This window comes from Dermacentor andersoni, chromosome 10 (genome assembly GCF_023375885.2).
Source record: "Dermacentor andersoni chromosome 10, qqDerAnde1_hic_scaffold, whole genome shotgun sequence".
Lineage (NCBI taxonomy): Eukaryota > Metazoa > Arthropoda > Arachnida > Ixodida > Ixodidae > Dermacentor > Dermacentor andersoni.
The window spans coordinates 129,544,448-129,571,453 of NC_092823.1; the positions used below are offsets into that span (position 1 = coordinate 129,544,448).

The 27,006-nt window shown below is 43.0% G+C and overlaps 1 protein-coding gene across 1 annotated transcript in view; it reads left to right on the forward strand.

Annotated features, from left to right (window-relative positions):
• Positions 1-9,228: 9,228 nt before the first annotated feature.
• The window catches only part of pug (pug C-1-tetrahydrofolate synthase, cytoplasmic), a 43,265-nt gene continuing 25,487 nt past the window's right edge, over positions 9,229-27,006 (forward strand). The window contains exons 1-8 of the mRNA XM_050192680.3: positions 9,229-9,838; positions 12,404-12,488; positions 12,597-12,710; positions 13,779-13,915; positions 16,405-16,505; positions 18,751-18,887; positions 20,352-20,463; positions 20,867-21,053. Coding sequence (XP_050048637.1) covers positions 9,786-9,838; positions 12,404-12,488; positions 12,597-12,710; positions 13,779-13,915; positions 16,405-16,505; positions 18,751-18,887; positions 20,352-20,463; positions 20,867-21,053 — 926 coding nt within the window. The 5' untranslated portion in view covers positions 9,229-9,785. The remainder of the gene's footprint in view (positions 9,839-12,403; positions 12,489-12,596; positions 12,711-13,778; positions 13,916-16,404; positions 16,506-18,750; positions 18,888-20,351; positions 20,464-20,866; positions 21,054-27,006) is intronic.

A 27,006-nucleotide genomic window follows, 5' to 3' on the forward strand; every position in this document is an offset into this window, starting at 1 on the left:
GTGCTGGGACCTAACTGCTTTAGCAGTGTATGCTGACAATCTCGCACCATACAGAACAGCCAGGAAGGAGTACCCAACACCACATAAATCCCTCAGTAAGTTGGAAGAGAACACAGCTAAGTTGCACCAGTGGTACCCTACACTATACTGCCCGCAATGCCCACACTGTGGAGAGGTAGCTAACCTCTACCACATGGTGTGGGCTTGCCAATTTAATCCCATAGTTGGCCCCATTCCAAATCCCTCAAAAGAGCAGTGGGAGACTATTCTGCTCGGCGATGATCCTGAGCGTCAGCACTGGCTGGTGGGGAGGGCCAGCGCAGCAGCAGTAACCAGTGGGCAACCGGAATAGGCGGCCCACCCACGAGTTCTACGAATATCCTGCAAATAAATATGTTTTCAATCAATCAATCAATCAATCAATCAATCAATCAATCAATCAATCAATCAATCAATCAATCAATCAATCAATCAATCCATCGCTAGTTCTAGTACCTGTATTTCGTCAAGGGCAGCGCATTATGACGGCTGAGATCCTTATCTGAAAAACTTGTTCGTTGACTGCAAGCAATTCGTCAGAATTGTACAACGCAACGAAACGGCATCCTGCGAGGCATCCAGTGCCCCGACTGTATTCGCTTAACGTAACGAAATCTCGCTTGCGTCACTGGCCTCCTTAAGCCACGTCGATGTCATTGTCGCGGAGTGTTGCAATTTGACGTCATTAGTGAAATGAAATGATCACGGGTGCTCGTTTTCACCACTCGTGCAGCAAGGAATAACTGAACAATGCAGCTAGCTTCTAAGCATAAATCTTGTGCTAATATTTCTTTTTTTACTTGTTACCCGGCGCGGTAGATTTGCTATACAAGTAGAATGTTGTGTACTCTCAGAGCGATCCACATTTCTCTTCTGGCGTCGCCGTAGATCTTATCTATTCTGGCCGAAAAGGCGAGCAACGCCCCAGAGCGTACACAGTGCTATCAACTGCATGCACCGTGATATTGCATATGGGTGCGAAATTTGAGCGCCAATTTGAGTGTGCCCTTTAGCCACAAGAGCCCTATATACACGTGACAGTCCCATTTACGCCACATTCGGCACAAATGCCTGCAGCCTGTACATAGAATAGCACACGTGCCCAGTGCCGCAAAACTAGGATGCAGCACAGAGCGTTCACCTCACATAAAAAATTGAATAAACTATATTGTTTCTCGCAACACTACCCTGATACACAGCGGTGAGTGAACTCTGATCATGCGCTAAAGCCAATGGGGCATTTGGGGTAATAGGCACACTTCTTTCAAATGTGTCCTTATTCAGCCTCCATGTGCTCAGTTTCTTTGCTTGTGTTCAGTTTGCTCTCTTTACTCCGTTTCCGCATCGGTTCGAATGGGGATGCCAACAAAAACCATCATCATTGTTAGCATGTGCGCTCCAGAAGTCACTGCAGTCTAATCGAGTCCAATACCGCGTCTCAAAAGCGCTAGTTGTCACGAGAGAATACGAGAAAAGGGTACATGACGCGGCGCGCCAGACGCTTCAAAGAGCGCACTTTTGCACGAGAGAGAAGCAGGTGGTGCGGCGTAACACTTTAATGCATGATCCGCCATGATGGTGGTTACGTTTTTTGATTGTTGATTGTTGATGTTGCTGAATAGGCAACAAAGAAGGAAAAAATGCCATCGTGACTTAACGGTTAGAGCATTGGGTTGCTGTAATTAATTAATTTTGGGGTTCTGCGTGCCAAAACCACCTTCTGATTATGAGGCACGCCGTAGTGGAGGACTCCGGAAATTTGGACCACCTGAGGTTCTTTAACGTGCACCTAAACCTAAGTACACGGGTGTTTTCGCATTTCGATTGGGTTGCTGTACCGGAAGACAAAGGTTCGATTCCATCAGCGGTCACGCATTCCTTCAGCCTTATATACTATATAGGCAGACTTCGCCCACTTCGGAGGCACCTAAAAGAAAGCTCGAGGTGTGGTGAGGTAGCAGAGCGCCCGTTTACTTCTGCCTCTTCATGTGAAGTGCCCGCCGTGCCAGCACCCTAGTCTGAGGTCATCTCTTTCTCCTCATTACACTATATATATATATATATATATATATATATATAATTTTCTTATTCTATTGGCCAAGATCCCTTGGTCGAAGTGAGCGAGTACAAGTATCTTGGAATTACAATTACGAACAACCTAAATTGGAATAGCCATATTGCTGCTACCGCCTCCGCTGCTTTCAGAAAGCTATGTCTACTTCGCCATAAGCTTAAACATGCATCCCATGAAGTAAAATCCTTAGCCTATACCACATTTATTCGACCCAAATTGGAATACTCGTGTGTTATTTGGGACCCGTTTACCAAAATCAACATTTACGCCCTTGAAAGGATACAGCCATACGTTTTATTTTTTCCAAATACGGTCGAGAAGAGTCTGTTTCTGAATTACTGCGGACAAATGGCTTTCACACCCTTCAAACGAGGAGAAAAATAATACGCCTGCAGTTCCTCTACTCCTTGATAAACCGTAAACTTTCTTTAGATCCTAGTCCATACATAACACTTTCCGCATCCAGGGAAACCCGTCATACCCACCCCCTCGCTCTCTCCCCTTACCTTGCCAGGACAAACCTCTTTAAATTTTCATTCTTTCCTCGAACCATAGAAGAATGGAACCTCATCCCTTTCCATCATCTGAACTCACCTGAATCAATTCAAACTCATATTATTAGTATTTCCTAACTAACATTGCTGTTTCGTGTTATATTGTTTCATTTCTTGAATTTCATATTTTTGCAATTCTGCCTTTTATACATGTACTTTTATTTGTTACCATGCCCCTCCTGCTTGGGCCACACGGCCTGCAGTATGCTGTAAATAAATAAATAAATGAAATAATATATATATATATGCATGCTAAGTGAACTCATATCACAAAATCGCACGATCAAGCTAAACGCATGCGCACCAGAGCAAAACTAGCAGCACAGGCGATGGGCCAGATCACTGATGTTCCCACGAGAGAAACAGATTTCGGTCTTTTATTGCTTATGCGCTGTAGCTCATTAGACCCCGAGAAGGTGAGGCTGACACGGTACAATCTGTAAGTAGCGAGCGCAATTTTTTATTATTTTATTATGTTTTCTCTGCTGTGATTACTTTGCACTTTGGTTTCATGTATAACATTGCGTTGTCTCTGATAAATAAACAGCTGGAAGTTGGCGCCCGTATATGTCGTTTGTGTCTCACTTCGTCCTCGTCTGGTTAGCGCCGTAACTTTTGTTTTTAAGTCATGAACCAACTAGCTCAGCAACAAGGTTTGTTAAATCGTATAGCCTGTTTAAAATTTGTGTAATTGTGGGAACAGAAGGCCCACAAATAACTGCCATTTATTTATCAGGTGACTGTAGCCGTTGATGTCGTGGCTACCATCGTCGAGCCTATATGCCTGATGGCGCTAGTCCAGTCTTTTCTTCCACCGCGGGGCTCTATGACTACTGTCCACCACATAATCATTATTGTTTACGATGTGAACTGTGAAGAGAATGCACTGGGTTTGCTTTTTCTGCCCGCTTTTTCATGTAAGTTGTACACTTTGTTCTAAAAAACTTTTTTTTCTGTTTTTTATTGTCGCTATACTTTGTTGTAATGAGTTTTCATGTACCGCATAAGCAAAGTTTTTTTTTGTATTCGGGCATATTAATTGCCAAAACCACGATGTGATTACCAGGTACGCCGTAGTGGGCATAGAGTTTCATGCAATAATTACTAGAGGCAACTCTGGCGCTAGTTCCTATGGGATTTGCAATAGGAGCGGTTGAGCCAGCATGGGAATTATGGGAAATATATGGATTTGCCTAAACTTCGTCCTTCCGGCTTCGAACAGCTTCGTGACTTTGTAAACTCGTCATTTTCAGCAACGTACTGCGTAATACTACGTAACAATGTACTGAGTAACATTCTAACATGTCATGGTCCAACCATAATATATCTATTCGAATGCGCTAAAAAAGTTGGCTTACTTAGGCACAACATTAACAAAGGTGGCAAAAGAAACCTGCCTACTAACATGCAATCACTTACACATCCTATTTTAGAAGATGCTTCTGCAGTCTGGAGTTTACATAAAATTTGTGAAATTGATGCGAGGCCGTGGAAAGAAAAGCCATGCGCTTCATTTACCGCGGGTATGACCGCGATTCCTCACCTTCATCAGCTATCTACGCGTCCAACATTCAGTCACTTCCAACGCGGTGAAAAAATGAGTAATTAAAGTTACTATATTGTTTTTTTTTATTTATTATGCTACCTCTCCAATAACAGTCTCATAAATATTGATAACCCGTCTTTTACTCGAAGTCACCTTGCTTTAAATCTCGCACCTTTCTAGTCGCGCACTGCCATGTGCAAATACAGTTTTTACAGCGAAACTGTCTATGGTTAGGATCTGGCGGATCGCGTCCGCGTGTAGACCAACAATTTTAACCGTTAAGGAGCGCGTGTGGCAGGAAATCCGGCGTCCGCCGTCGGACGTTGCCTCGGCAAAATGAATTTCGAACTAAATTCCGAACCACGCATACCCAACTACTTCTCTACTACCGAAGTTGCTAATACTTTGTCTTTCATTCTTTACAAAGTTATTCCTCGGAATTTTGAGAACGGCAGCCCACAAATAAATGTAATGAAAAAAGAACACCGACAGCGCATGTCCTTTATGTTAGCTCTTCTCAGAGTGAAATATTAAAAGTGCGAAACAATAACAGGAGTTCGACGCAAGAGGCCGCGTTTCCACCAGAAAGCTCGCCTTCGTGCATAGTGTTTGCAGCCAGCGTTCCCCGGTAAACGTTACGGTTACATAAGCTGCAGTTGCCAGGAAGCATGAAACGCAGTCAGGGATCTTTGAACGCTATCGCGTTCCACTCTTCAAGGCGAAGCTTAAGCATCCTCAAAATTTTTCATACGCGAGCTGATCCAAAAGATAGTGCAATACCGGGCCGACCCACGGCGAAGGTGGCGACGGCGTTAAGCACTCCCCATACGTGGGCCGATCCTGAAGATAATGCAATACCGGTTCGACCCGCGGTGGAGGTGCAGTTCGCCTATACGTACGCAGCTTCGATGGTCATGCTTCTTCGAAGAGTGGAAGGGCACTGAGTTTTCTTTTTCCGCGCACTATTAATCATTGGAATTCGTTAGCTGGCAGTATTCGATCATTGTCATTGTCAGAATTCCTGAAAGCCCTAGCATCAGAAAAAGAAAGCCGTAGGGTGTTAACACCGAGAGTGTTTTTCTGGCTTTGCATTTTTTAAAATTATTCTTATACACTGGGCGGTTTGTATTTATTACTCAATGTGTGTACGTGGTTACTTTTTGCCCACTACATCTATAGCCCAACAGGGCTGCAGTATGTAGTATAAATAAATGAATTAATGAATTAATCAATTAATACATAAGTGTGTTTGTACTATCTAGGCAGCGTAAAGTAGTTGTCAGTCACAGAGAAACACGGGGAAGAAATCCAAAGAAGTCAGTCAACATTTCGCTGAGTCAGCTTAAGAATCTAATTAAGGACGAAGGCTTCTCCAGTCTCATCATTCGGGCTCCTCCACGTCCACTTTCGGCTATCCCGCTTGCGGAAGAAGGTATTCATTATCCGCGTATTATTCTGTTCTGCAAGGTCTACTAATAACTCTCCCCTGCTATTCCTAGTGCCTATGCCATATTGCCCCACTGACTTGTCTCCAGCCTGCTTCTTGCCTACCTTGGAATTGAGGTCGCCCATCAGTATAGTGTATTTTGTTTTACTTTACCCATTGCTGATTCCACGTCTTCATAGAAGCTTTCGACTTCCTGGTCATCATGACTGGATGTAGGGGCGTAGACCTGTACGACCTTCAATTTGTACCTCTTATTAAGTTTAACAACAAGACCTGCCACCCTCTCGTTAATGCTATAGAATTCCTGTATGTTACCAGCTATATTCTTATTAATCAGGAATCCGACTCCTAGTTATCGTCTCTCAGCTAAGCCCCGGTAGCACAGGACGTGCCTGCTTTTTAGCACTGTATATGCTTCTTTTGTCCTCCTAACTTCACTGAGCCCTATAATATACCATTTACTGCCCTCCAGTTTCTCCAGTAGCACTTCTAGACTCGCCTCTCTAGATAACGTTCTAGCGTTAAACGTTGCCATGTTCAGATTCCAATGGTGGACTGTTTGGATCCAGGGTTTCACTCTCTGCTGCATCACAGGTCTGACCACCGCCGTGGTCCGTTGCTTCGCAGCTGTTGGAGACTGAGGGCCGGGGTTTGATTGTTGTATTCATATAGGAGGCCGTGGCCAAGTACTTCACCAGGGTGGCCAATCCTGCTCTGGTGAGGTAGTTCGTTACCGATTCTGGTCACCGGGATCAGGCCGCATTCCAGGCCTGTTTATGCAATTTTATCAACACGTGGATTTTTTTTAATCCGGTGGAAAATTGCGCGGCACCGGGATTCGAACCACGGTCCTCTTGCACGCGAGGCGGATGCTCTACCTCTACGTCACCACACGAGCCTCAGAGTGCCGTAAATAATATTATAACAACTTTTTGCTACAGCGAGTTCCGGTTTCGTTTCCCAGAAGCATGCAGTGCCGTGACGTCATGACATAATGGGCCTCTTCGATTTTCGGAGTTCTGGCAGCCCGCTGGGAGCCAGACGGCAGCCAGCTAGTTCCGGTTCTGAGAGGAAGTCACGTGGGCTGGGATCCCAAGACAACCCGAACCTGCCCGAAGTTTGCAAAATCGAACGCCGGTACAGCTGGCCAAATGTAAACATGCTAGCAGAGTGGCAGCGCCCGTCGAGGCCGACGCGCGCTCGGCGTAGTCGGCCCATTATGCGTTGCCAGCTTGAAAATATATAGTTGCATTCAGGAATACGATCACTATCGCGCGATTTCGCGCGACTCGGCCAACCTCGCCTTGCGCAGCGCAACAGATGGCCTCCGACGAGGCGGATGACAAGACGCGAAATCGTGATTGTGTACTCGAAAGCGATAGCTGGAGGATCCCTGCTCGCAGCGATCACGTCGACCACCGGCGAGTTGGCGTTGTGTCATCAGAAGACATGAAAAAGCAGGTTATCGGGTACGTCTCATAAGCATAAAATTTCGCGCCGACCTGCTTGGGCTTCGATTTCAGAAAGTTTGTTGTGGCTGATGGTGCTTCTCATTTAAGGAGCTGGGGACGCGGCTGGCGCGTGAAAATGCACGTCGCCTGTGACCAGCGAAACGTTTCACACGAAAAACAACATTGGTGGCAATCATGAGAGCAATAAGCCAATGTACGTGTGTCTAAATGTACCGAGTGCAATCAGTTTATTCTTAGATCAACGGCCTGCAGTTCGAACACATCAGTTTCGAGCTGCCACCTCAACATACGACGGAGAGACGGAGCAAACACGGGCTAACTGCAAAGCCTTCGCTAACTGCAGAGAAAGGAGAGATATACATACGCGAAATACGTGAAAAGGAATGCCACCAGAGAAAGACGAACCCAATATGTACCGCAATGTGTGAATGAGCGTCTACAGCTTGCGTGGAACACGATGCAGATAACATGCACGCATGAGAGCGCGGCGCGCTGTTCACCGCCGCGAAGAAGCAATCAGGGACACACACACACACAAAAGCTTCAAACGGTTCACCACTGCTCGTATCACACCGCTTCGCGATGCGGAACGGAGCGTTAGCACCTGAAAAGATAACGCTAGAAGTAAGGAAATCCGAAGATGACCGTAAACAGTTGGCTGAGCGAGGTAAATTTAAGTCCTCAAGCGCCCGCGTTGCAATCCGTGAAGTCCCCGTAAAGATGGCGGCGAGCGCCCATCGCCCCTTTTAGTCGTCTGCTAGCCAGAGAGCAGCCAGACCAAAATCGTCCTGGCAGGTTCTGGCAGCCCGCGGGTAGCCAGAACCGTCCAGCGCGAGCAAAACGAACGCCCGACGGAAGTGCGTAGCGCGGTGGGCGGAGCAACCCGAGAAAAACGAAGACGCTCTGGCTGGCTCTGGCAGCCCGCGGGTAGCCAGAAGTGGAAAATCGAAGAAGCCCAATATGTGGCCACGTGCTAACCGCTACATCGGCCCCAACAATGAGTAGTAGCATACGAGACGACGGAGTGAGCCGAAGCAACAAGAGGTGTTGGCCGGAGCGAGTGTCAAAACTTCGCAATGTCTTGCTCCTACGTACTGTGCCGTGACGTCGCGACATAGTACACTCCTGGCAAAGAAACCGAAATTGGATCTAGAAGAGTTGTTATAATGAATTATTATGGCACTCTGAGGCGTGTCTTAATTTTTTACAGATGTACCCCTCTAACACTGCTTTGCTCAAGAGGACGCTCGGTTAAATTGTGTAAGGGCTTTCCGCACATTGCTGTGTCTGATAGTTAAATTAAGTCTGTGTGATTCACGGTATTCCATTTTGGAAGTTTCTGATATTTTTGCCTCAGGGATTATTTAACATAATTGAGCAGAATAACAATATCTTTAGTAGCGATAGATTACAAGAATAACGGCAGGCTTTGTATATCACCAAATGTATACCTTAAACCACAGTCACAAAATTACAATAACAATGAATCGTAGTCAGCGTGTTCACAGATATACATTTTTTATTACTGATATATGGCAGCACCCACGTATGCAAAAGTTTTTGCACTTCACTGAAAGTAGCGCAAGAGCTGATTAACTAATTTAAGCGGGCAGACATTATTGACAGGGAGAAAAAAAAACTTTCCTTGCATAGTCGGGCCGACCCTGCTTGTGCGGTGGGCGTTGCGTTTTGTGTAGTGAAGAACAAAATCGAAACTTGTAACACTGCTGGAGAGACAGACCGCGCCTTTAGCCACTGATGCTCCACAGGCTGTAGCCATGACCGTGGCCATGACAGAACAATGTTTCGGATTTTCTGCTTATTTATTCTAGCCTTTAAAATACTTGCTTTTTCTCGTTTCACTCATTCCGTTGCATATCATAGGCAACCATACAAACTGATGCAGGGACAGGGTGCAGAGCATCGAAAGCGAAACTTGCCGCTCGAGAGCGAAATGTCGACCCTAGCGCCCCTTGAGCATGCCCTAGATCACGGAGCAAGAAACATTGTACGAGAAACAGATGTACGAGCGTCCCCCCCCCCCCCCCCATCCCGAGTATCAACAGGTAGCAGGTGGTTAGTTCGTATTCCTGTTTGTTGCGTTTATCGGAACGAACGCGACCAGGTGTTCCCTGACGCTACTTCGAGCAGTAGCTGCCACCACTAAGTTTTATTCAAAAGATTTAGCCGCCACAACCACGTACGAATGGGCTTCAGCTAATTTCACGCCGAGTCAGTTCCCTTTGAAGTTCACGACGAATCTGGCAGCGCTTCACAACATGGAATGCTCTGAAATGACATTAGCTCATCTAATTACAAGCGAAGGACCGGTTTACGCGGCCGCCATGTCCAGGCCGCATTTTCTTCGGGCGTGCGTTTTATTTCCCGAGAGGCTGCCCCGACCGGCTCGCTTCCACTCGCCGAGCTCTCGGACAGACCTACCCTCGCCCGAGATATCACGTGCCTTATCGCGGAAGCAGCCAACGAGCCTGCCTGCTACGCGAGAGGGCACAAGGAAAAGTTGATAGGAGCTGCGTGACGCCCTTCGGTAGTCTGCTATTTTTCTGTCCCGCCAGCGGATATTACACGACGCCGCACTCGCTCAGTTCGTTCATCGCTCCTGTCGGCCGTCGGTGACAGAACCGTAGCAAGCATGTCTTCGGCTCCAGGGGAAGCAACGGTGCTGTCCGGAAGGCAAATTGCCAAGTAAGTGCAAGCGCGAGAATGCTCGCGCGAGGCGGGAAAACAAAGCAAAAAGATGCATTGCCCTGCTAACCTCACGTGTAGCGCCTGAGTGGCAGTTCGCCGAACTTTAGCGACGCTAACTTCGGTCTCAACTTGTTCTATGTTTCTGGTACTCTAACGCTTGTAGTGGCGCATAATTTTAGCACTGAAACATTTCGCATTTATCTGATCCTAAACCTGGTATTAAAGTTAGGTTATATGCATACATTACTATAGTACGCAAAATTGGCGAAACAGCTGTATGCATCGGTGAAAACACGTATTTAGTTATTACACTAATAGCCCCTAACACGCTTGAAGTCTGGCATGAACCTGATCTGTATTCGTGTGTTTTGTGAATTTTGCGCCCTCTTTTAAAATATATCTGCTTTAACTGACCAGTAAATCCACCTTACTATTGATGCGAAAACATGACACGCTGAAAGTTTGCATACATCTGGGTGGAGCTCCACAGTCCTGCACTCTCATCTTGAAGCCTTAGCTCTATCAGTAGGACATCCCTTCTGACCTTGCGCAGGACGTCTAAGCGCCACAGCTCCTAGACTGCTGATAGCGTGTGTGCAAGATAACTCTGTGCAGCAAAATCTCAAGGCATCATATCTCAATTGCTACATGGCGTGGTCGTGGATAGATAACTCCAGACCGTGTACCAACACTTCTGCCCAGGATTACAATAAAAGTGCCCTGACCCGTGAAGCCTCTCATGACTGGAAGGTTTGCATTGAAGCATCATACGAAACACAGGCCTTTCTGGAAATAGTAATCACTGGTGCAGCAATTCACACTATAGAAAGCTGTTCTAATGGTAAATCAGTGAAGTATGTCAACTATTAGAACAGGTGTTGCATATAACATGGGGGAGAATCTGAAAAGCAGTGGCTTGTAGGTATGGTCCTTGAGTTTTGGGTCTTATGTTGTTTGAATTTCTGGGAGTAGAAATTGGGTGTTATTTGGTTTTATTTTTGAAGATAAAAACTGGGGAGGAATCAGGGGTCTTGTTATGTGGCAAGAAAACTGGTGAGAAATCGGGTGTTTCGCTGTCAGGTGGCCTAAAGTTCGTGATTTTTCTACCACACATTGCAAACAAAATACAAGCAGTTCTCTTCTGGATACAAACATTCTATTCAACAAGCAAAATCACTTGCAAGAACATGTAATGGCAAAGAGAACTTCTCGCAAATATGTGACAAGCCCATTTCTTCAAATGCTTGTGGTCGAGCATTATTAATAAGTTTAAAATAAACCACATAACAAAAACAACGAATGAAGACAGGTTTGGTGATCCCTTATTTACTTTGTTCACTGCACTTTTTTTATAGAAAGGAAAAGGTACAAAAAGTAGTGCACATGGGCATGCTTTGCAGGAGGCAAGATGCTTTTCCTCATCTTACAAGCCCTTGTTGACGTACATTATCATACGAATTGAAGCCATCTTTGTGCCCATCTTAGACCTACTCGGTCTTTCATCCTTGTCTGTTGCTGCCTTGTTTTACTGGTTCCCAATATACACTATTGCAGCAAAATTAATTAACTATCAACTAGACGAATCTGCTGCCCTTATCTGAAAACAACATAGCTACGGAAACATCCTCTCGACGTCATGCCTACTATTTACAATGCAGAGCAATGTCACTGCTATGTTAATTCGCGTCCTACCGCATTACTGCCATTTGCATGTATGCTACATGCTGGAAATGTGGTGTAATGTCCCATTCTCGTATTCTTGTGAGTGCAGATACTAAAAAAAAAAGCTTTTGTTCACTCAGTGCTGGCAGGCACTGAATATATTATATTTTTATATAGGCCGGTTTTCGCTTGAGTGTTAGGAGAAAACAAGGCATATACCACCATTTACGTAATAATAATAGTATTAATATATCTTGACCACTTGTTCACAAAAGGTGAGCAGCATTCATTAGTTTTGTGACACATGCACTTCTTATTATACTTTATAAAGCGCAAACTTCACCGAGAAATTGTTTAACCCAATATTCCGAAATTTTGTTTGGGGTGCAAAAATCTGAAATTATTGGATTTTACCTAAAAGCCAAGGACACTACATATAGTTTACCATGAAGGACAGTGATTTCTAAAAGGATTGGCCAGATATTTGTTGGTGAATGATTTCATCATAACTAAAATGCTTTGCCTAACCAATCTACATGCATTATTTTGTTTTGAGTTTAGCAAATAAATCATTAACTTTCATTGTGTCATGTGGAATGCAGAGATGCTATCAAGGCTTGTCGAGACATGATCAGATGCTCAACTTAGCAGACAGTGCAAATGATAGGACTAAGTCTGTCCTGTTTATACCTTTTCTATTTTCACTTATTGTTGGCCTTGCTTGCCTAGTCGAATAATAACAAACTAGCCCAGCTTAGAACTCTCGTGCAGGTCGGATCCTCTTGATGCAGAAAGTTTTCTGTAACTTTGCCTCAGTTGCTCTTCTATTGGAAGTAATAAATTCTGGACACACCTTGCTTCCCCTTGCTTTCTTCATGAAACTGTTGCTTCCCTGCCTAGGGAAATCCGGGAAAAGTTGGCAGCAGAGGTCAAGGCCATCAAAGTCAAGCATCCCGAGTTCAGGCCTATGCTTGCCATTGTCCAGGTCAGTTTGACATCATGAATGATGCTTCTTGAACCAATTCTATGTGATTGTGATATGCATAAATGTCCAGGTTTTGAGATAATGATGCACATAAAAAATTTCGCTTAGGTTGGCGGCCGAGAGGATTCCAATGTGTACATTCGTATGAAGCGCCGGGCAGCCGAGGAAGTAGGCGCCGAATCCCAGCACATCAAGTTTCCTCGCACCATCACGGAGGAAGAGGTGAGCTGAAAAAGTTCTTTTGCCGTGTGCTAACGTTTTTCCCTGTAGGCTTTACTACGAGGGTGAATCAGAAAGTTTATCTCCTGTTTTTTATTAGCCAAAATATGGTACATGCAGGGTAATTACAAATATATGTACTATTCTATGTACCTTACACTATTCTTCCACATAGTCCCCACACCAGTTCAGACATTTGTCCCATCGCAACAATAAATTTTATATGCCCCTGTGTTATAATTCGTCCTACTGACTGTGGAACCACCGTCAGACTTTAGACTTCTGTCTTGCCTTCATCATTGCACGTGAATCGCTGTACACTTCCCATACGCATTTCCCCATATGTGGGCTGCATTTCGCTATGGATTTCGGTGAGCATTCGTCCTCTGCTCCATAGAAAACGAATTGCACTTCGTTGCTCGTACATCACAGACATATGAAGTACAACCACCATGTTCAACAACTGAAAGCAGCGCCATGCTGCGGAGCTACCGGCAGATGAGGCCGGGCTGGTTCAAGAAACGTCCATTGCTGGGAATGGATGTGTTCACTTCGCATTTACAGCCTTAATTTGGCTAAAAAAAAAAAAATGGGGCACTTTCTGATTTGCCCTCGTACATTCACTTGCTAATAAAAAGCTGAAGATTGCTCTCAAAGCAACATAAAGCATAGGCAACCACCTCATATTAACCTGACTATGGGCCAAATGTTTTCTCTAAATTTCTGCAGGGCTCATTTGACACAATCTTCCCAAGCTTTGCGTCATGTTATTTTCTGCTAGCTCTTTAATCAACTCAATTAGCACAGTGATTATGATTGCGTGGTATTGATTGTGGGTTTTAGATATGAATTGGAACATATTTTTCTTCAACCATGGTTGTTTCTTTTGCAGGACCCTAATCGTTTCCCTTTGTAGCATGCGTGGAATGCAGAAACAGCAGTGATGAACTTGAAATATTAGTTTTGTGCTTTATACTGACCTACTGATCATATGTCCCATGGTGGCATGCTGGGCACTGTTGAGCATGCTTTCGTGAGCATATCAATGCTGTCACCTTGCGTGTTGTGCAGCTGGTGAAGGAAGTGGAGACACTGAACAACGACCCCACGATTCATGGCATCATTGTCCAGCTGCCGCTTGATTGCGACACCAATATTGACTCCAACCGGATCACAAATGCTGTCTCCCCTGAGAAGGATGTGGACGGGTATGTTCAATCGCTGGCCACTTTGTTCTCCAGGTGGCAAATGAAGCAACTTTTGCTACTTACTGAAAGAATAATTTCTTTAATGTAGGAAATTTCGTCCGGTAAGAGGAAAACAGCAGTAAAAACGAAGCACTGACCAACATAAAATTTTATCTAAAAAAAAGACATTTGGGATCCCTAGTAGGATCTAAAATGTAAGCAAAGATCTCTAGAGTAACTGAATATATTATTTATTTATTTATTTATTTATTTATTCATTTATTCATTCATTCACAATTTCCTGCAGCACCAAAAAGCATTATTGCAGGCAGGAACATGGTACATATTGGAATTGACCATAAAGAAGAGCAAGCCAACCAAGGGAAAGCAAACAAGTAATGTAAAGCAAACAGAAGAAATCTTAGTGAACAGCAACATCTTAGGAAAAGAATGCACATAGCATGCCCTCAGAACTGCAGTCATTAACTGTTTCAGACAGCTTGTTCCGGGTAGTAATGGCATGTGGGAACAACAAGTATTGCAAAATATTGCTACGTCACTGTGTTGCACGAGTCTTCCAGGCATAGTCACTATGACAAGACACAAAATGTGGAGGCACAAGGTAGTGTTCTTTCTGTATTCTAATCTCTTCAAAGTATATCCTGTACAGAATGATCAATTTCATTTTGTATATTGAATCAAATCTTTTTCCTTTTAAAATGTTTCTTTAGTTTTTCATAGGTATGTTCTCATTTAATGCGATTGTTCGTCAGATTTATTTGTTCCTCAAGCTTTTTGATGGGTTCACACAGTTGAACCTCATTATTGAGAATACGGGTATAACGAATGATTGGGTTCAACAAAGTAAATTCTTATAGCTTCTTGTGAATATAATCTTTTGAATATAACAAAGATATTTCCTTGTCAGGTGCGACTTTATCATAACAAAACTTGACTGTAAGGAAAACATGTTATGATTATGCAGTGACCTTGTCAAAACACACGAAAGCACATATGTATCATGTTTAAAAACAGCGCTAAAGACGTACACCGGACAACAGAATAGACGATGGGACACTCATGGCACTGTAGTAGATATGCAATAGTAGATATGTAGATATGATGTAGTACATATGCAATCATCTAGGAGAGTCCCGACGCCAGCAACACTGAGAAATGAGAGTGACTCCTATAGCCCGCCTTAAAAAATTGGGAAAGCAGAACAGTGGGTGGTTTTCACAGGAGTGAGTGCAACTTTCGTTAAGCAACTGCATTATGACTTTTTCACCCCTTACGAAAATAAAATGTTGCAGTAATAAGTTGCTGCATCTGTGGCTGCTACAAATCTTAGTGCTAGTAGGTAGCGGCAATGTGGCTTTGGCTGGGTCTTTGGCTGTGGGCGTAAGTTCTTGCAGCACCACTAAGGCCTCTGAGAACGGGCTACAGCTTGTGCCACCCTATACTGAAGGCCATGGCGCCACTCCTCTAATTACAACAATTTAAGCTTTAGCTGCGCATTGTAAGTTACAGGAAAAAGTTGTAGCATAAAAACGCGTATTGCATTTCAATATTTAAAAAAGGCCGAGGAGCCGTGTTCGCTAATAGGTCATGTGACACGGCATCCTATATTTTGCCATGCTTTTGCCGCGTGAAGGTGCCAAACGTAATTCTTTGCTGTTTGTTGTGAAGAATCAAAAATATAAATCCTCGTTTAATCTGGAAAACGGGACTCGTTTTAGTCAACCTGAGACACAATCTATCAGTGGGGCTATCTCGATTCATGTTCTGAACGCTTGTCTCTTTAACCTATAGGACCGTTAAGAGACTGCAAAACAAATAATATATATAAGTAATATATACATATATATATACTTTTTTCTTGTGTAGAATATCAAACATTTGCAAAAAAAATTTCTTTGCTAACATAGTTATTTTTAAAGCTAAATAGTGAAAGATGAAACAAGCTCTTTATACAAAGGAAATGTTGTGGATGACGGGCTGCTGTGCAGTAAGGTGATCCAAAGTTTCACTGCAGTGCACACATGTGAACATAATCTGTAGTTGGTGAGAATCCAAAACTGTTGATTGGCGACTTGTCTGAACTAAGCGGCTTAAAGATACATTGAAAACATAGTAGGCGGTCTAGACTTTTGTTTTGTTTAAACTGACCGGCATTTAAAATTACTTTGACGCAACTGCATCTGTGTTCGGTGTTGGTGAAGGAAACGGGATCTTTCGTTGCTGGACTGCAGGATGCCCCCCCCCCTGCCAGGGTAGCCCAGTCGCTTTGGCATTGCATTCGTGAGCTCAGGGTTGCGGGTTCAATCCCAGCTGCGGCATCCACATTCTGATGGGGGTTAATATGCAATAATGCTAGTGTGCTTAGATATTTAGGTGCATGTAAAGGAACTCCAGGTGGTTGGAATTGATCTGGAGTCCTCCACTGCAGCATGCCTCACATTCAGATTGTGCTTTAGGCATGTAAAACCCCACAATTAAATTTTTTGCAGTATCCACGACCAGAATGCTGGCCGTCTGGCTCACGGAGAGTTGGAAGGCTTTTTCATCCCCTGCACACCGAGGGGCTGCCTTGAATTGATCAAGCGTTCAGGTAAATTTACATTCATCTTTGCTGTTTACCTTGGAGAAGCCCATTCTCTAAGAACTGCCAAGTTAACGCTAAGAGAAACACTGAATCAGTTTAGAGCAATAAAGTATTCTTGAAAAACCCTACTATTGTTTATTCCATGGTAATATTAAAAGGGAAAATGACGGTCAAAGAAAGCTTTATTCTTGAATTTTGCACCGAAACTGCAGGGCCGGTATATCAGTATGAGGTCGGAGATTGCAAAGGTGGTCCTTTTTCTTTTCTTTTTGGTCATTGTAGTTCAGTAAATGCTCCTGAAACTTAAGTTCAGTCCTTGGCTCTGTTCAAATACAGTGTGGTCCACTTTTACTGATCAAAATTTAACTAAACCCAGGTAGGCGGCATCAAAATCCATGACATGCCGATGAGGTGGTGCAGAAATTTCAAGGTGCAGAAATTGCCAGTCATCTTTAGTTTCCGCACCTCTCTTAGTTTACCGAGTGTCTTCTCCAGGTAACGGGGTTTTTTTGGTGTTGCGGAAGGGATGGGTGCTTCCTGTCAGGATCTCACATGAAGAAGCAGTAGTTTTTGCTTTTTATTTTTCCTTGTGTCCTTTTGCTGATGTGTATCTTCTCTTTGTTAAAGATCCCAAGGTGGTCGAAATTTCCGGAGTCCCCCACTACGGTGTGCCTCATAATCGGAAAGTGGTTTTGGCACGTAAAACTCCATAATTTAATTTTTATCGTCTCTTTATTGCTTGTTTCCCAGAACTTGTTCTGCGCAGTCAAGAAATAAGCTTTCATCAGTTGTTAGTGTGCCTTGTGATTATCTGTCTCCTTGCTTGTCATTCGTGTTCTCTGGTGCCATTTGCAGCCATGGCAAACCAATTCGCCCAACAATATGTTTGGATTGTGGAAAAAAATTGTTGTGGTTGAAGTGTAACTCTACTGACATGGTGCAAGCTGCTGCAGACTACCAGCAGTATGATGGTGCTCAAGACACGGTACACCGAACTGCACTTTCTCACACCGCCTACAGCAGACAGATGTCTTGGTTTATTTGTGAATGTTCATTCCGTTGTTGTCCTGTTTCAGCTAGCAGACAACACAATGGCATGTTTTACAGGATCACTAGCGGCCATCTAGTGCGATAAAAATTAAATAAATATGCAGACGATAGAACAGCTACTGGGTGGGAATGTAACAGTGTTGTAAAAAGGAAAAACAGCCTTTTCGGCCTCTTTTCATTGTGGGCCATTCAGAAAGGGGTCAAGTACCCATGATTACATAAGCTCATCATAAGCCCAAAAGTGGCAGCCGCTCATGACAAGCCGAGGCTGTTAAGAGCCCTTAAAAGACCCATCACCAGGCCCCATAGCAAATTTTAGTTATATGCTAGAACATTCTTGCTGTAAAATTGGTTCATTAATAGCAGAGATAAAAATATTTGAAGTGTCACGAACCCATGATTTCAGGAGGTGAGTTTCAGGAGGTGCGTCCACCCTCTGCAAGCAAAATCTGTTCCCTACAATCTCCCATATTGGAGCAGGACGATCACGTCATGTATGTGTTACCAGCCGTATTTAGACTGGCAGTGCAAAAATGAAATGGCTTTTCTGTCTTTTTGAGATCACAGACATACCTAGTAGTATTCTTCATTTAACTCAAACAAGCAATCGTTGTAATATGGAAAATGTTCTCGCGATGACGAAATCAGCCAATAGCTGTTGTGGGTTCAGCTGCCTGAGGATGCTGCATGATGACAGTGCGGAAGTGAGAGCAAGCAACCTTTCTCTGCTTTTGACACGAGATTTAGTTCCTGCATGCAGTGCAATAACATTTGGCTCAAATGTTCACAGGAGTCTAGCTAACAAATCGGCAATGTTTTCTTACCATGTTCAAAAAGTGTATCAGGGTCTCTTTAAAGTCCAGAAGTGTGAGGTAAAGACACCAAAGATGTTGAAATTTTTATTATTGTGAAGTCATTGTTGCATCCAGTCTTTTTATTATAAACAGCGCGAGGTGTCAAAGCTAGGCCAGTGAATTTTTGTACAACATGGTGAACAGCGCAGACAGCGGGACAACGAGGAGGAGATACAAATAGCGCAGACATGCTGTTTGCACAGTGTCTCTCCTGTCCCGTCAGTACTGTACGCAATACTAAGTCCACATTCATGTTTGTTTGGTGTTCGTGTTTGCCTTTCGACTGCAATCAATCCAAGACTGCCATTGCAACAGCGTGTCTTAATCGTTCCTCGTCGGCTGAACAGGTGTCCCTATTGTGGGTGCTCGAGCCACAGTCCTTGGCCGGAGCAAGATTGTGGGTTCTCCGATGTCCTCACTGCTGCTGTGGAACCATGCCACAGTGACCACTTGCCACTCAAAGACCAAGGACCTGCCATCAGTGGTAAAAAAACTTGGACAGATGTGCTCAGCTCAGGCGTAGCGAGTTTGAGCCATTCACAGGCAGTTTTCAAATAAACCTGTTAGGCAGGCTGTTTTCATTTAGAGGTAGATGAAATTGGCGTAAGCTGACAGCTTATTGTTTGGAACAGACCGCAAGCTATAACTGTTTGCCAGCTAAGGGGTTTCATAGTTGCTCTAAAATTATTTGTCATGTTCTGAATACCTTTAACAACGACAAAACTGTCTTGGCTTTTTGTAGCCGACACTCAGGGATGGGGGCTAACAGTTATTTTGGCCGCAAGAGGAGAATGAGATGCTTGTCCTAGGATTGACAAACTTTTGCTTTTTGAGCTAACATTCAGTATTTACAACTTTGTACATTTGTGATAAATATGACAAGGAGTGCCAAATTTGCTTTTAGGCAATAAATGCTTGTGATGCAGGGATCTGAATCTGATGTGTTCACATATAAATACTAGTAGCTTTTCCTTTGAACATTCAATCTCACTGAGCACCTTAATGGGAGTCACACTTGTTCAGCCACTAATGTCTTGCCTTGACCAGGACGAATTTTTCTTCTACTGCGGGGCTTTTCTTTCGAGGAAACCGTATGGGCTTCCTTTGTAGCAATTGCTGCGATTTGGTGGATGTCTCATTTTCTCTCTATTAATTCTCTGCACCTTGCGGGTTTCTGCAGAAATATTACGTCAAAATTTGTTTTTTCTTATGTTACACGAAAGAGGACATGACTATACAAAGTGACAAAAAGGCACAAAATAAATTGGGACCACCCTATAGCATTTTGCTGAACAAAAACAATATAGCACAATAGAAGTGTCACATTATACCCCGGAAGGAGCAAAATGAACCTACAACCTGTGGTCTAGTTGTCATTTGGTGTCACAGCTGTTTCACCCTGGATTAGGTTGCACGTGCATGGTAGGAAACCATGCTGCGCATGCTATAGTGTTACAAGCAATACAGATTACAAAAAGACTTTGGTGCCTGTGTATTTAAGAGAGGGCTTCTCTTCATCAAAGACAAATAGACGGCCGTGCACAGCACAATAGCTTGTAGAAGCAGAAGCCAAATGGCACGGTACTGTCCTACCATAGTGCTGCAGATGAGTACTGTTTTGTTTGTTTTGCACCTTGCGGTGCTCATTGTTTTTGTTGTGGCCCTGTGAAGGTGAGCGCATGACTAGTGAGGTGAAAAGCTTCTGACTTGCCAAAACGTATATGGGGCTGAGTCTACCCTTTTTAATTTCAATGTGTGATATGTCTTGAGCTGCACATACATGCCACATCTTTTTAGACAAAGTGAAGGTTATGCACTTCGATAGTTCCAAAATGCTACAAACAGCCTAACATCAGTACAGATTGTGTGAAGGGCTTCACTTCTGCTAATGTTTGCCATTTATAATTGTTGACATCATTCCTTAGCTCAGCTGCTTTGTTTCCCGTAGTGCCGTGAAGCCGACATCTTGGTGGTGGCCATCGGCCGCCCACGGATGGTCAAGGCTGAGTGGGTCAAGCCTGGCGCTGTGGTGATTGACTGTGGTATCAATGCCATCCCAGGTATGCGGTGCTCCTAGCTGCACTGCTCAGACTCATAGCCTTCTTGTTCTAGTCCACTTTACGCCCGTACAAGGTCTTCATATTTAAAGTGTACAAGATGATCGTAAGCTTAAAACATTGTAAGGATAGGTCGTAAGAAATTTCTGTACAAAGGCCATGCCCCACAAGCTTTTAAACAGCAGGACACATTGCTCAATAGAGAATCAGCTCAATTTCATTGCATCCTTTCTTTCTTAGTTCATACCAAACATAGAACATGCAAATTGCATTTGCTGTGGAACACTATTCAGCATTTTGCTGTGACCCTTGGCTTTCTGAACCTGTTTTAAGCGGGCCTTTTTCAGTGTTTCCTGGCATTCTCTCCAACCTTCACAGCAGCCCTTCCTTGCTAACAAACTTGCAGATGCAACGAGAAGCTCGGGCACCCGGCTTGTTGGTGATGTGGACTTCGATGAGGTGAAGAAGGTGGCATCTTACATCACGCCCGTCCCAGAGGGTGTTGGGCCCATGACAGTTGCCATGCTCATTAGCAACACTGTTGAATCGGCCAAACGCTGCCTCAAGGCCTCTCTTAAGGTGACTAATTCTTCATAGAACAAGCTCTTGGCATGAAAATTCTAGTGCATTTAACTGTGTGGTGGAGCTTATAAATGCTGTAATGACACAAACCTGTGGCTACACAGCTTGAAAGTGTCTTGCTCTCTCTCTCTCTCTCTCTCTATATATATATATATATATATATATATATATATATATATATATATATATATCGTATTTACTCGCATAATGATCGCACCCCGAACTTGTCACAGCGATATGTCGTGTGCTAAGTCTAGCTGATGATGATTGCGCTTACCATCTGTTGAATGCTACGTGAATGACTCTTGAAAATATACCAAGCGGTCTGCACGCAGCCAATATTCTTAAGCAGGTGCGCCCTTTCATTCCTTTTATCACTTTCCGCACTTCCATGAAAAAAAAAAAAAAAGCTGCAACCCAACTTGCCTCAGCTTTATTATTTGTAGTCTTCATAATGGTTTTGGTCAACAACAACATAAAAGGCGCCTTTCGATTCTTCTCGTCTGCACTCGTGGGCATGCAACAAATCGCGAGCGGCAACGATAGTGGCCACATTTACACTGTTAGAAGTGTGCCCTATTCATACGCCGCTGCTTGTAACACAGCTAAGATATTTGCCCACCCTTAGTGAAAACGTGCCGTATTAGGATAACAGTGAAGACAAATGCCGCAGTTTCTGCAGCATACCAGCCATGTGCTTCTGTGTCACTGACAGCTAAGCGTGCCCATCTCTGTTTCTGTCCCTTCAAAGTGGACATGGCTACGTTATTGTTGCAAACTTGCCGATAATAACTATATTATTCATTACTGATATGAAGAAACTGTTTCAATGCGCATAATGTATTCACGAGAATAAAAATAATCGTGTTTGGTGCGTTCGGCTTGCTCCGCCGGCCGCCATTTTTGTTTTGGTGTCCCGCACTGACAGCGGCAACCGCCTGCTTGTCATCCCGCAGTGAATGTGGAATGAAAAAAGAAAATGTTTCTTTTCGTGGCAAATGTAACCCACGTAATGATCGCACCCCTGAATTTGCGTCAATGTTTTTGAGAAAAAAGTGCGATCATTGTGCGAGTAAATACGGTATATATATATATATAATGTTAAGACTACGCAGTTACCTTAATTCTCCACTATAGGAGTGGAAAAATAGCAATCAAGAAAGGAGTTAGCCAAGAAGACACTCTCCAATGGCTATTCACTGCATGCTTAGAAGGAATATTCAGGTTATTATACTGGAAAGGACTATGATTGAGAATCAATGGCGAATATCCCAGCGACCTGCAGAGGACATTGCCCTGTCCAGCAACTCTGGGGATGAATTTCAACAAATGATTGAGGACCTTAGCCGTAATAGTAGGGTTGAAGATTAATATGCGGAAGACACAAGGTAATGCCCACCAGCCTGGCAAGAGAACAAGCATTCATGATTGGCAGTTAGCCTCTAGAATCCGTGCAACAGTATGTTTATCTAGGCCAATTACCCTCATGAGAAGTAAATTTACAAAAAAATAAAAATGGGTTTGAGTGGATATGGCAGGCATTACCAGATCATGACTGACGGTTTACTGCTATCTTTGAAAAGAAATGTGTACTATTATTGCATTCTGCCAGTACTAACACATGGGGAAGAAGCTTGGAGGTTAAGAAAAAAGCTTGAGAAGTTAATGATCATGCAACAAGCGATGTAACAGAAAATATTAAGTGTAATGTTAAGATACGGAAAGACCAGTGTGGATTTAGAGAGCAAACGGGGGTAATTGATATTCTGGTTCACATTAAAAGGACGATATGGAGCTGGTGTGTAACTGCTAGTTACAGAATGTGTGCCAAAGGAATGTAAGCACATTCGAGGACAGCAGAAAACTAGATGGCATGATGAAATGAGGAAATCAGCAGGCATAACTTGGAATCGACTAGCACTAGACAGGTGTAATTGGAGATCACTGGGAGAGGCCTTCGTCCTGCAGTGGGCATAAGAATCGGCTGATAAATATATACAGTATGTCTTTCCTGCTCTGATAAGCACTGAAAAGTTCTTAGCCTGATTATGAAGGAAATTATGCAGAGTCGTGAAGCTTGCAGATTATTCAGCAAACCCTGTTAGATTCAATGTACTAGGCATGCAGTTCCTAATGTGAAAAAGAGACTCTAAAAAAATTATTTGAGTTATGTTAGTAAATTACCCTACTGCAATATCAAGAGGTCTACTCTTTCCCTGAAAAGAGCCAGAAAATGTGCAAAAATGAGACAAGTGTCAACACCACATCTTTGAAGTTTCTGCACCAACTCTCCATGACAAATTTTGATGGTGTCTGCTGTGGCCTAATTAATGTTATGGTGACAAGACCTACATTGTAATCTAATAGAGCCAAAACTGAGATTTGCAAGCTTTAATATCTTTTACTGAGCCACAACAGCACAATTACAAAAAATACTTTGAAATTAGTGACGTCTCACTGACGTACTGGTGCTGAATTCATGGTGCAAAATTTCAAAAATTGAACTTTGACCTCTGTTTTCTTCCCATTATGAACATTTTACTACAGCACCAATTACTGTAGTGTTTCGAAAGAATAGTTTATTCGTCTGAACTGAATTAGTGTTTCTATTTAGTGTTTTGTCTAAAACTAAATTGTGCAGTCTGGTCACATGGGTACAGTTTTTCTGTAATGATCCCTTAAACATTATCATAAGGATGTTACTCCCAACTTTTTGCACACGTCGTTGTAACAGTAGATATTAGATAGATCAAGACATGTTAATTAACAAGGTAGTACAGTGTCTGGCTTAAGCACATATAACTTTTAAAACTTGTTTCATGTAGTATGTAATTTCCTCCCTCTGTATATATTATGTGATTGATTGTTCCATCGTATATATTACATGGCCTTTTGTTTTATTTTGCAGCAATAAATACCCATATGCCTTCCAACAAAGACTACACTACAGATTTGGAGGCAGCTGTTCAAGTTTGGCACGGGCTCTGCACAAACCTTTTCCCCCTTTTAAGCGAAGTGCCTCAGCTATAGATCAATAAAAGTTGTACCAAGCAGCAATGATCCCTTTGCCATTGCTAGAATTATGAGGATTACAATTTTTGGTGAGCAGCTTTGCCAACTTCAGTGCAGCTGCCAAGGCTTGTCGAGCAGTGTGTGTTTTCCTAAATTGCAACATCATTTTAATGTGCAACACTGCCTCAAGGGACACAAGGTTGCAGTGTGAGTCAAGACTGAGGTGACAGAGAAAGATATTGCCATCTGAAATGAACTGTATTATTGCTCATGTTTCTTGCACAAATTTGCAGTCCGTACAGCAACTCGCCTACTTACAATGTTTTGAACCCCCTGATCGAATGGAAAGTTGTCTAGGAGCTCTTGTTCCAAGGAGTAATTCAACAGTAACTAATTATCCACCACTTTATTGAAAATAAAAAGTGTATCTGTAAACACATTGAAGGTCTCGAGGGCTGTAGAAACTACAGTTGAACCTTGTTATAACAAAGTCGAAGATCACTCGAAAGTAGCTTCTTTAATCCAACATTCATTATAAGTGTATATGGGCTATACAGTGATATCGGCTAGAAACGTTTTATAGTTTTGGTTATATTCGACAATTAATCTGATCTGTCCGTTATATCAAGGTTTGACCACATGCTTCTCAAAAATAAAATGATGGCACCTGGTTAGTATGGATGTTGGCAAACATTCTGACACTGAAGTTGGTCTACAATTGCGGCCATGGCAATGCCTCGGCAACATCATCTTGACAACATGAAACAGATCAATGTATACTGTAGTCGTGCACTTGCCAGGCAAAGTAATGACATGGGCTATTAGATAAATGTTCAACAAGAGTGCTACGCATTTCTGCCTACGCTCACATGTGGCAGTTGCAGCGATCACTGAAGCAGGCCAATGTATCCATGACAACCTGAAGCATCCACCTGCGTAACGAAACTGGTTCGTAGAAACTGGTATTACATGTAATTCTATAAGAGAACAGGGCAGAAATCTGACTGGGAGGTGCAAGGAAGAGAAAGAGGGTGCTGTACTTTGAACAAAACATTTACGTTGCCATTAGACATGTTTTATACTGATCACTGCAACAAAACAAGAAAGGTTGCAAGAGAGCCAATGTTTTATTGCAATAGCGATTATATGGACACTTCTAGTGAATTTTTGCCATCACCACAGTGTTCCGTGTACATTGAGGTAGATATATATGCCATATGTGCAAGGTAGATGCTATAGTATTCATCTGCCAAATTCCCGCGAACCAGGTCTAATTCCTGACTGAAATATTCCTCAGTTTTTAGAATTTGTGGAGTGCGAGCCAGTTGTAAAACATTTCATTGACACCACATGCCTTTTATGTGAAAATGTCTCCGACTATGTATTCACGTTAAAGAACCCCAGGTGGTCAAAATTTCTGGAGTCCCCCACTACAGCGTGCCTCATAATCAGAAAGTGGTTCTGGCACGTAAAACCCCATAATTTTTTTCCTCTGACTATTCAAAACTATAAAACAACATTACTGCTCACAATCAGAAAGTGAGGTAATTTCACTGGTGCTTGTGCGATATGCCACTACAGGTGCAGTATAGCTCCTTTAAGGGTACCACATATTTTAGTGCACCCACACATCTTGTAGTCGGAACGCCATCTGAGAAATTCAAGCTCCACACGAAACCTTGCTATTACGGTCAGTGCTCCGCCTTTGGCCGGAACTTCCAATTTTAAGAAGCACTGCCGATGCATGACAGTGACATGAGAAGCAGTATTTATGCACAATTTTCTTGTTTTGTTGCGATAATCAATATAAAAGCCGTCTAGCTGTCTGTCATTTATGATGATGGTCTTTATTGGCATCCCCTTCGAAACGGAGCGGTGACATTGTCAGCTAGCCTGCTTGAGGTAATTCAGTAAAACACATTTTGCTGCAAGGACAGCGTTGCATGCATCTTTGTGCCTTTATTTGTCTTAGATTTCTGCACTGTTCCTCCATACGATGAATATGCAACAAGCCCAACTGGAAACGCTGCTAAATTTAATTGTTTATGGCACTCTGACATTTGTGAGTACTTTTGCTAGGGCTTGACCATTTAAACCTTCTAGTGCAAAAATTGGAAGTCAAAAAATGTCATGTCAGTACTCTGTCACTGCATGTGTGTCCTATTGTTTACCCATTATTTACTGTAATGCAAGTTGTTTAATAGCTATAATCCCTCCGTGTGCCGATATTTCTATAGAAAATTTAATTTGACCACATTTATTGCATCCTAAGAGTTGTGAAAAGCGCAAGCTGCACATTTGGAATTTAGAATTTACTACATTTGGGGAAGCTTACAAAACGTGAGCTCCATGAGAGAACTCTACAGAGATGTCAGATCTGAGAACATCAACTATTTCATGAGTAGTGCACTCTGAAAGCACCTATCCAAGCACTTGAAGAATATGCCTAATGTAAAACAGTGAAAAGCAATGAAAGAGCTTATTGAACCCACTATGCATGATAGCATACTAACATTCAGAGAAGACACCCAGCTGTCTACACTCGCTTTGCTAAAACACTTTGCAATTATTCAAAATTGCACCATATTTTAAATCAATGTTTCAATATGTCTGGCAAATGTTTTAAATACTTCATCGGTGCTTTTGCTTTTGACATGCAATCTGGCGGGCTACATATGAAGTGAAAAAATGGGGTATTCTCCAGTGTAAAGGCTTGGAATACAGTAGTTCATACTCTGCAGTGGAAGAGACTGCGAACCTTGGATTAATTGCCATAATTGTCTAACCATCGACCATCTATCCAGGAAACGCTCCATTTCAGCCACCACGAAAGAACTATTTTGCCCTCAAGTGCACTAACATGCTTAGATCCCGACCAACCATGTTCAAAACTGGTGTACATATCCAAATTAAACATGTAGCATGGTACGGAACTGCGATGGTCAGGCGCTA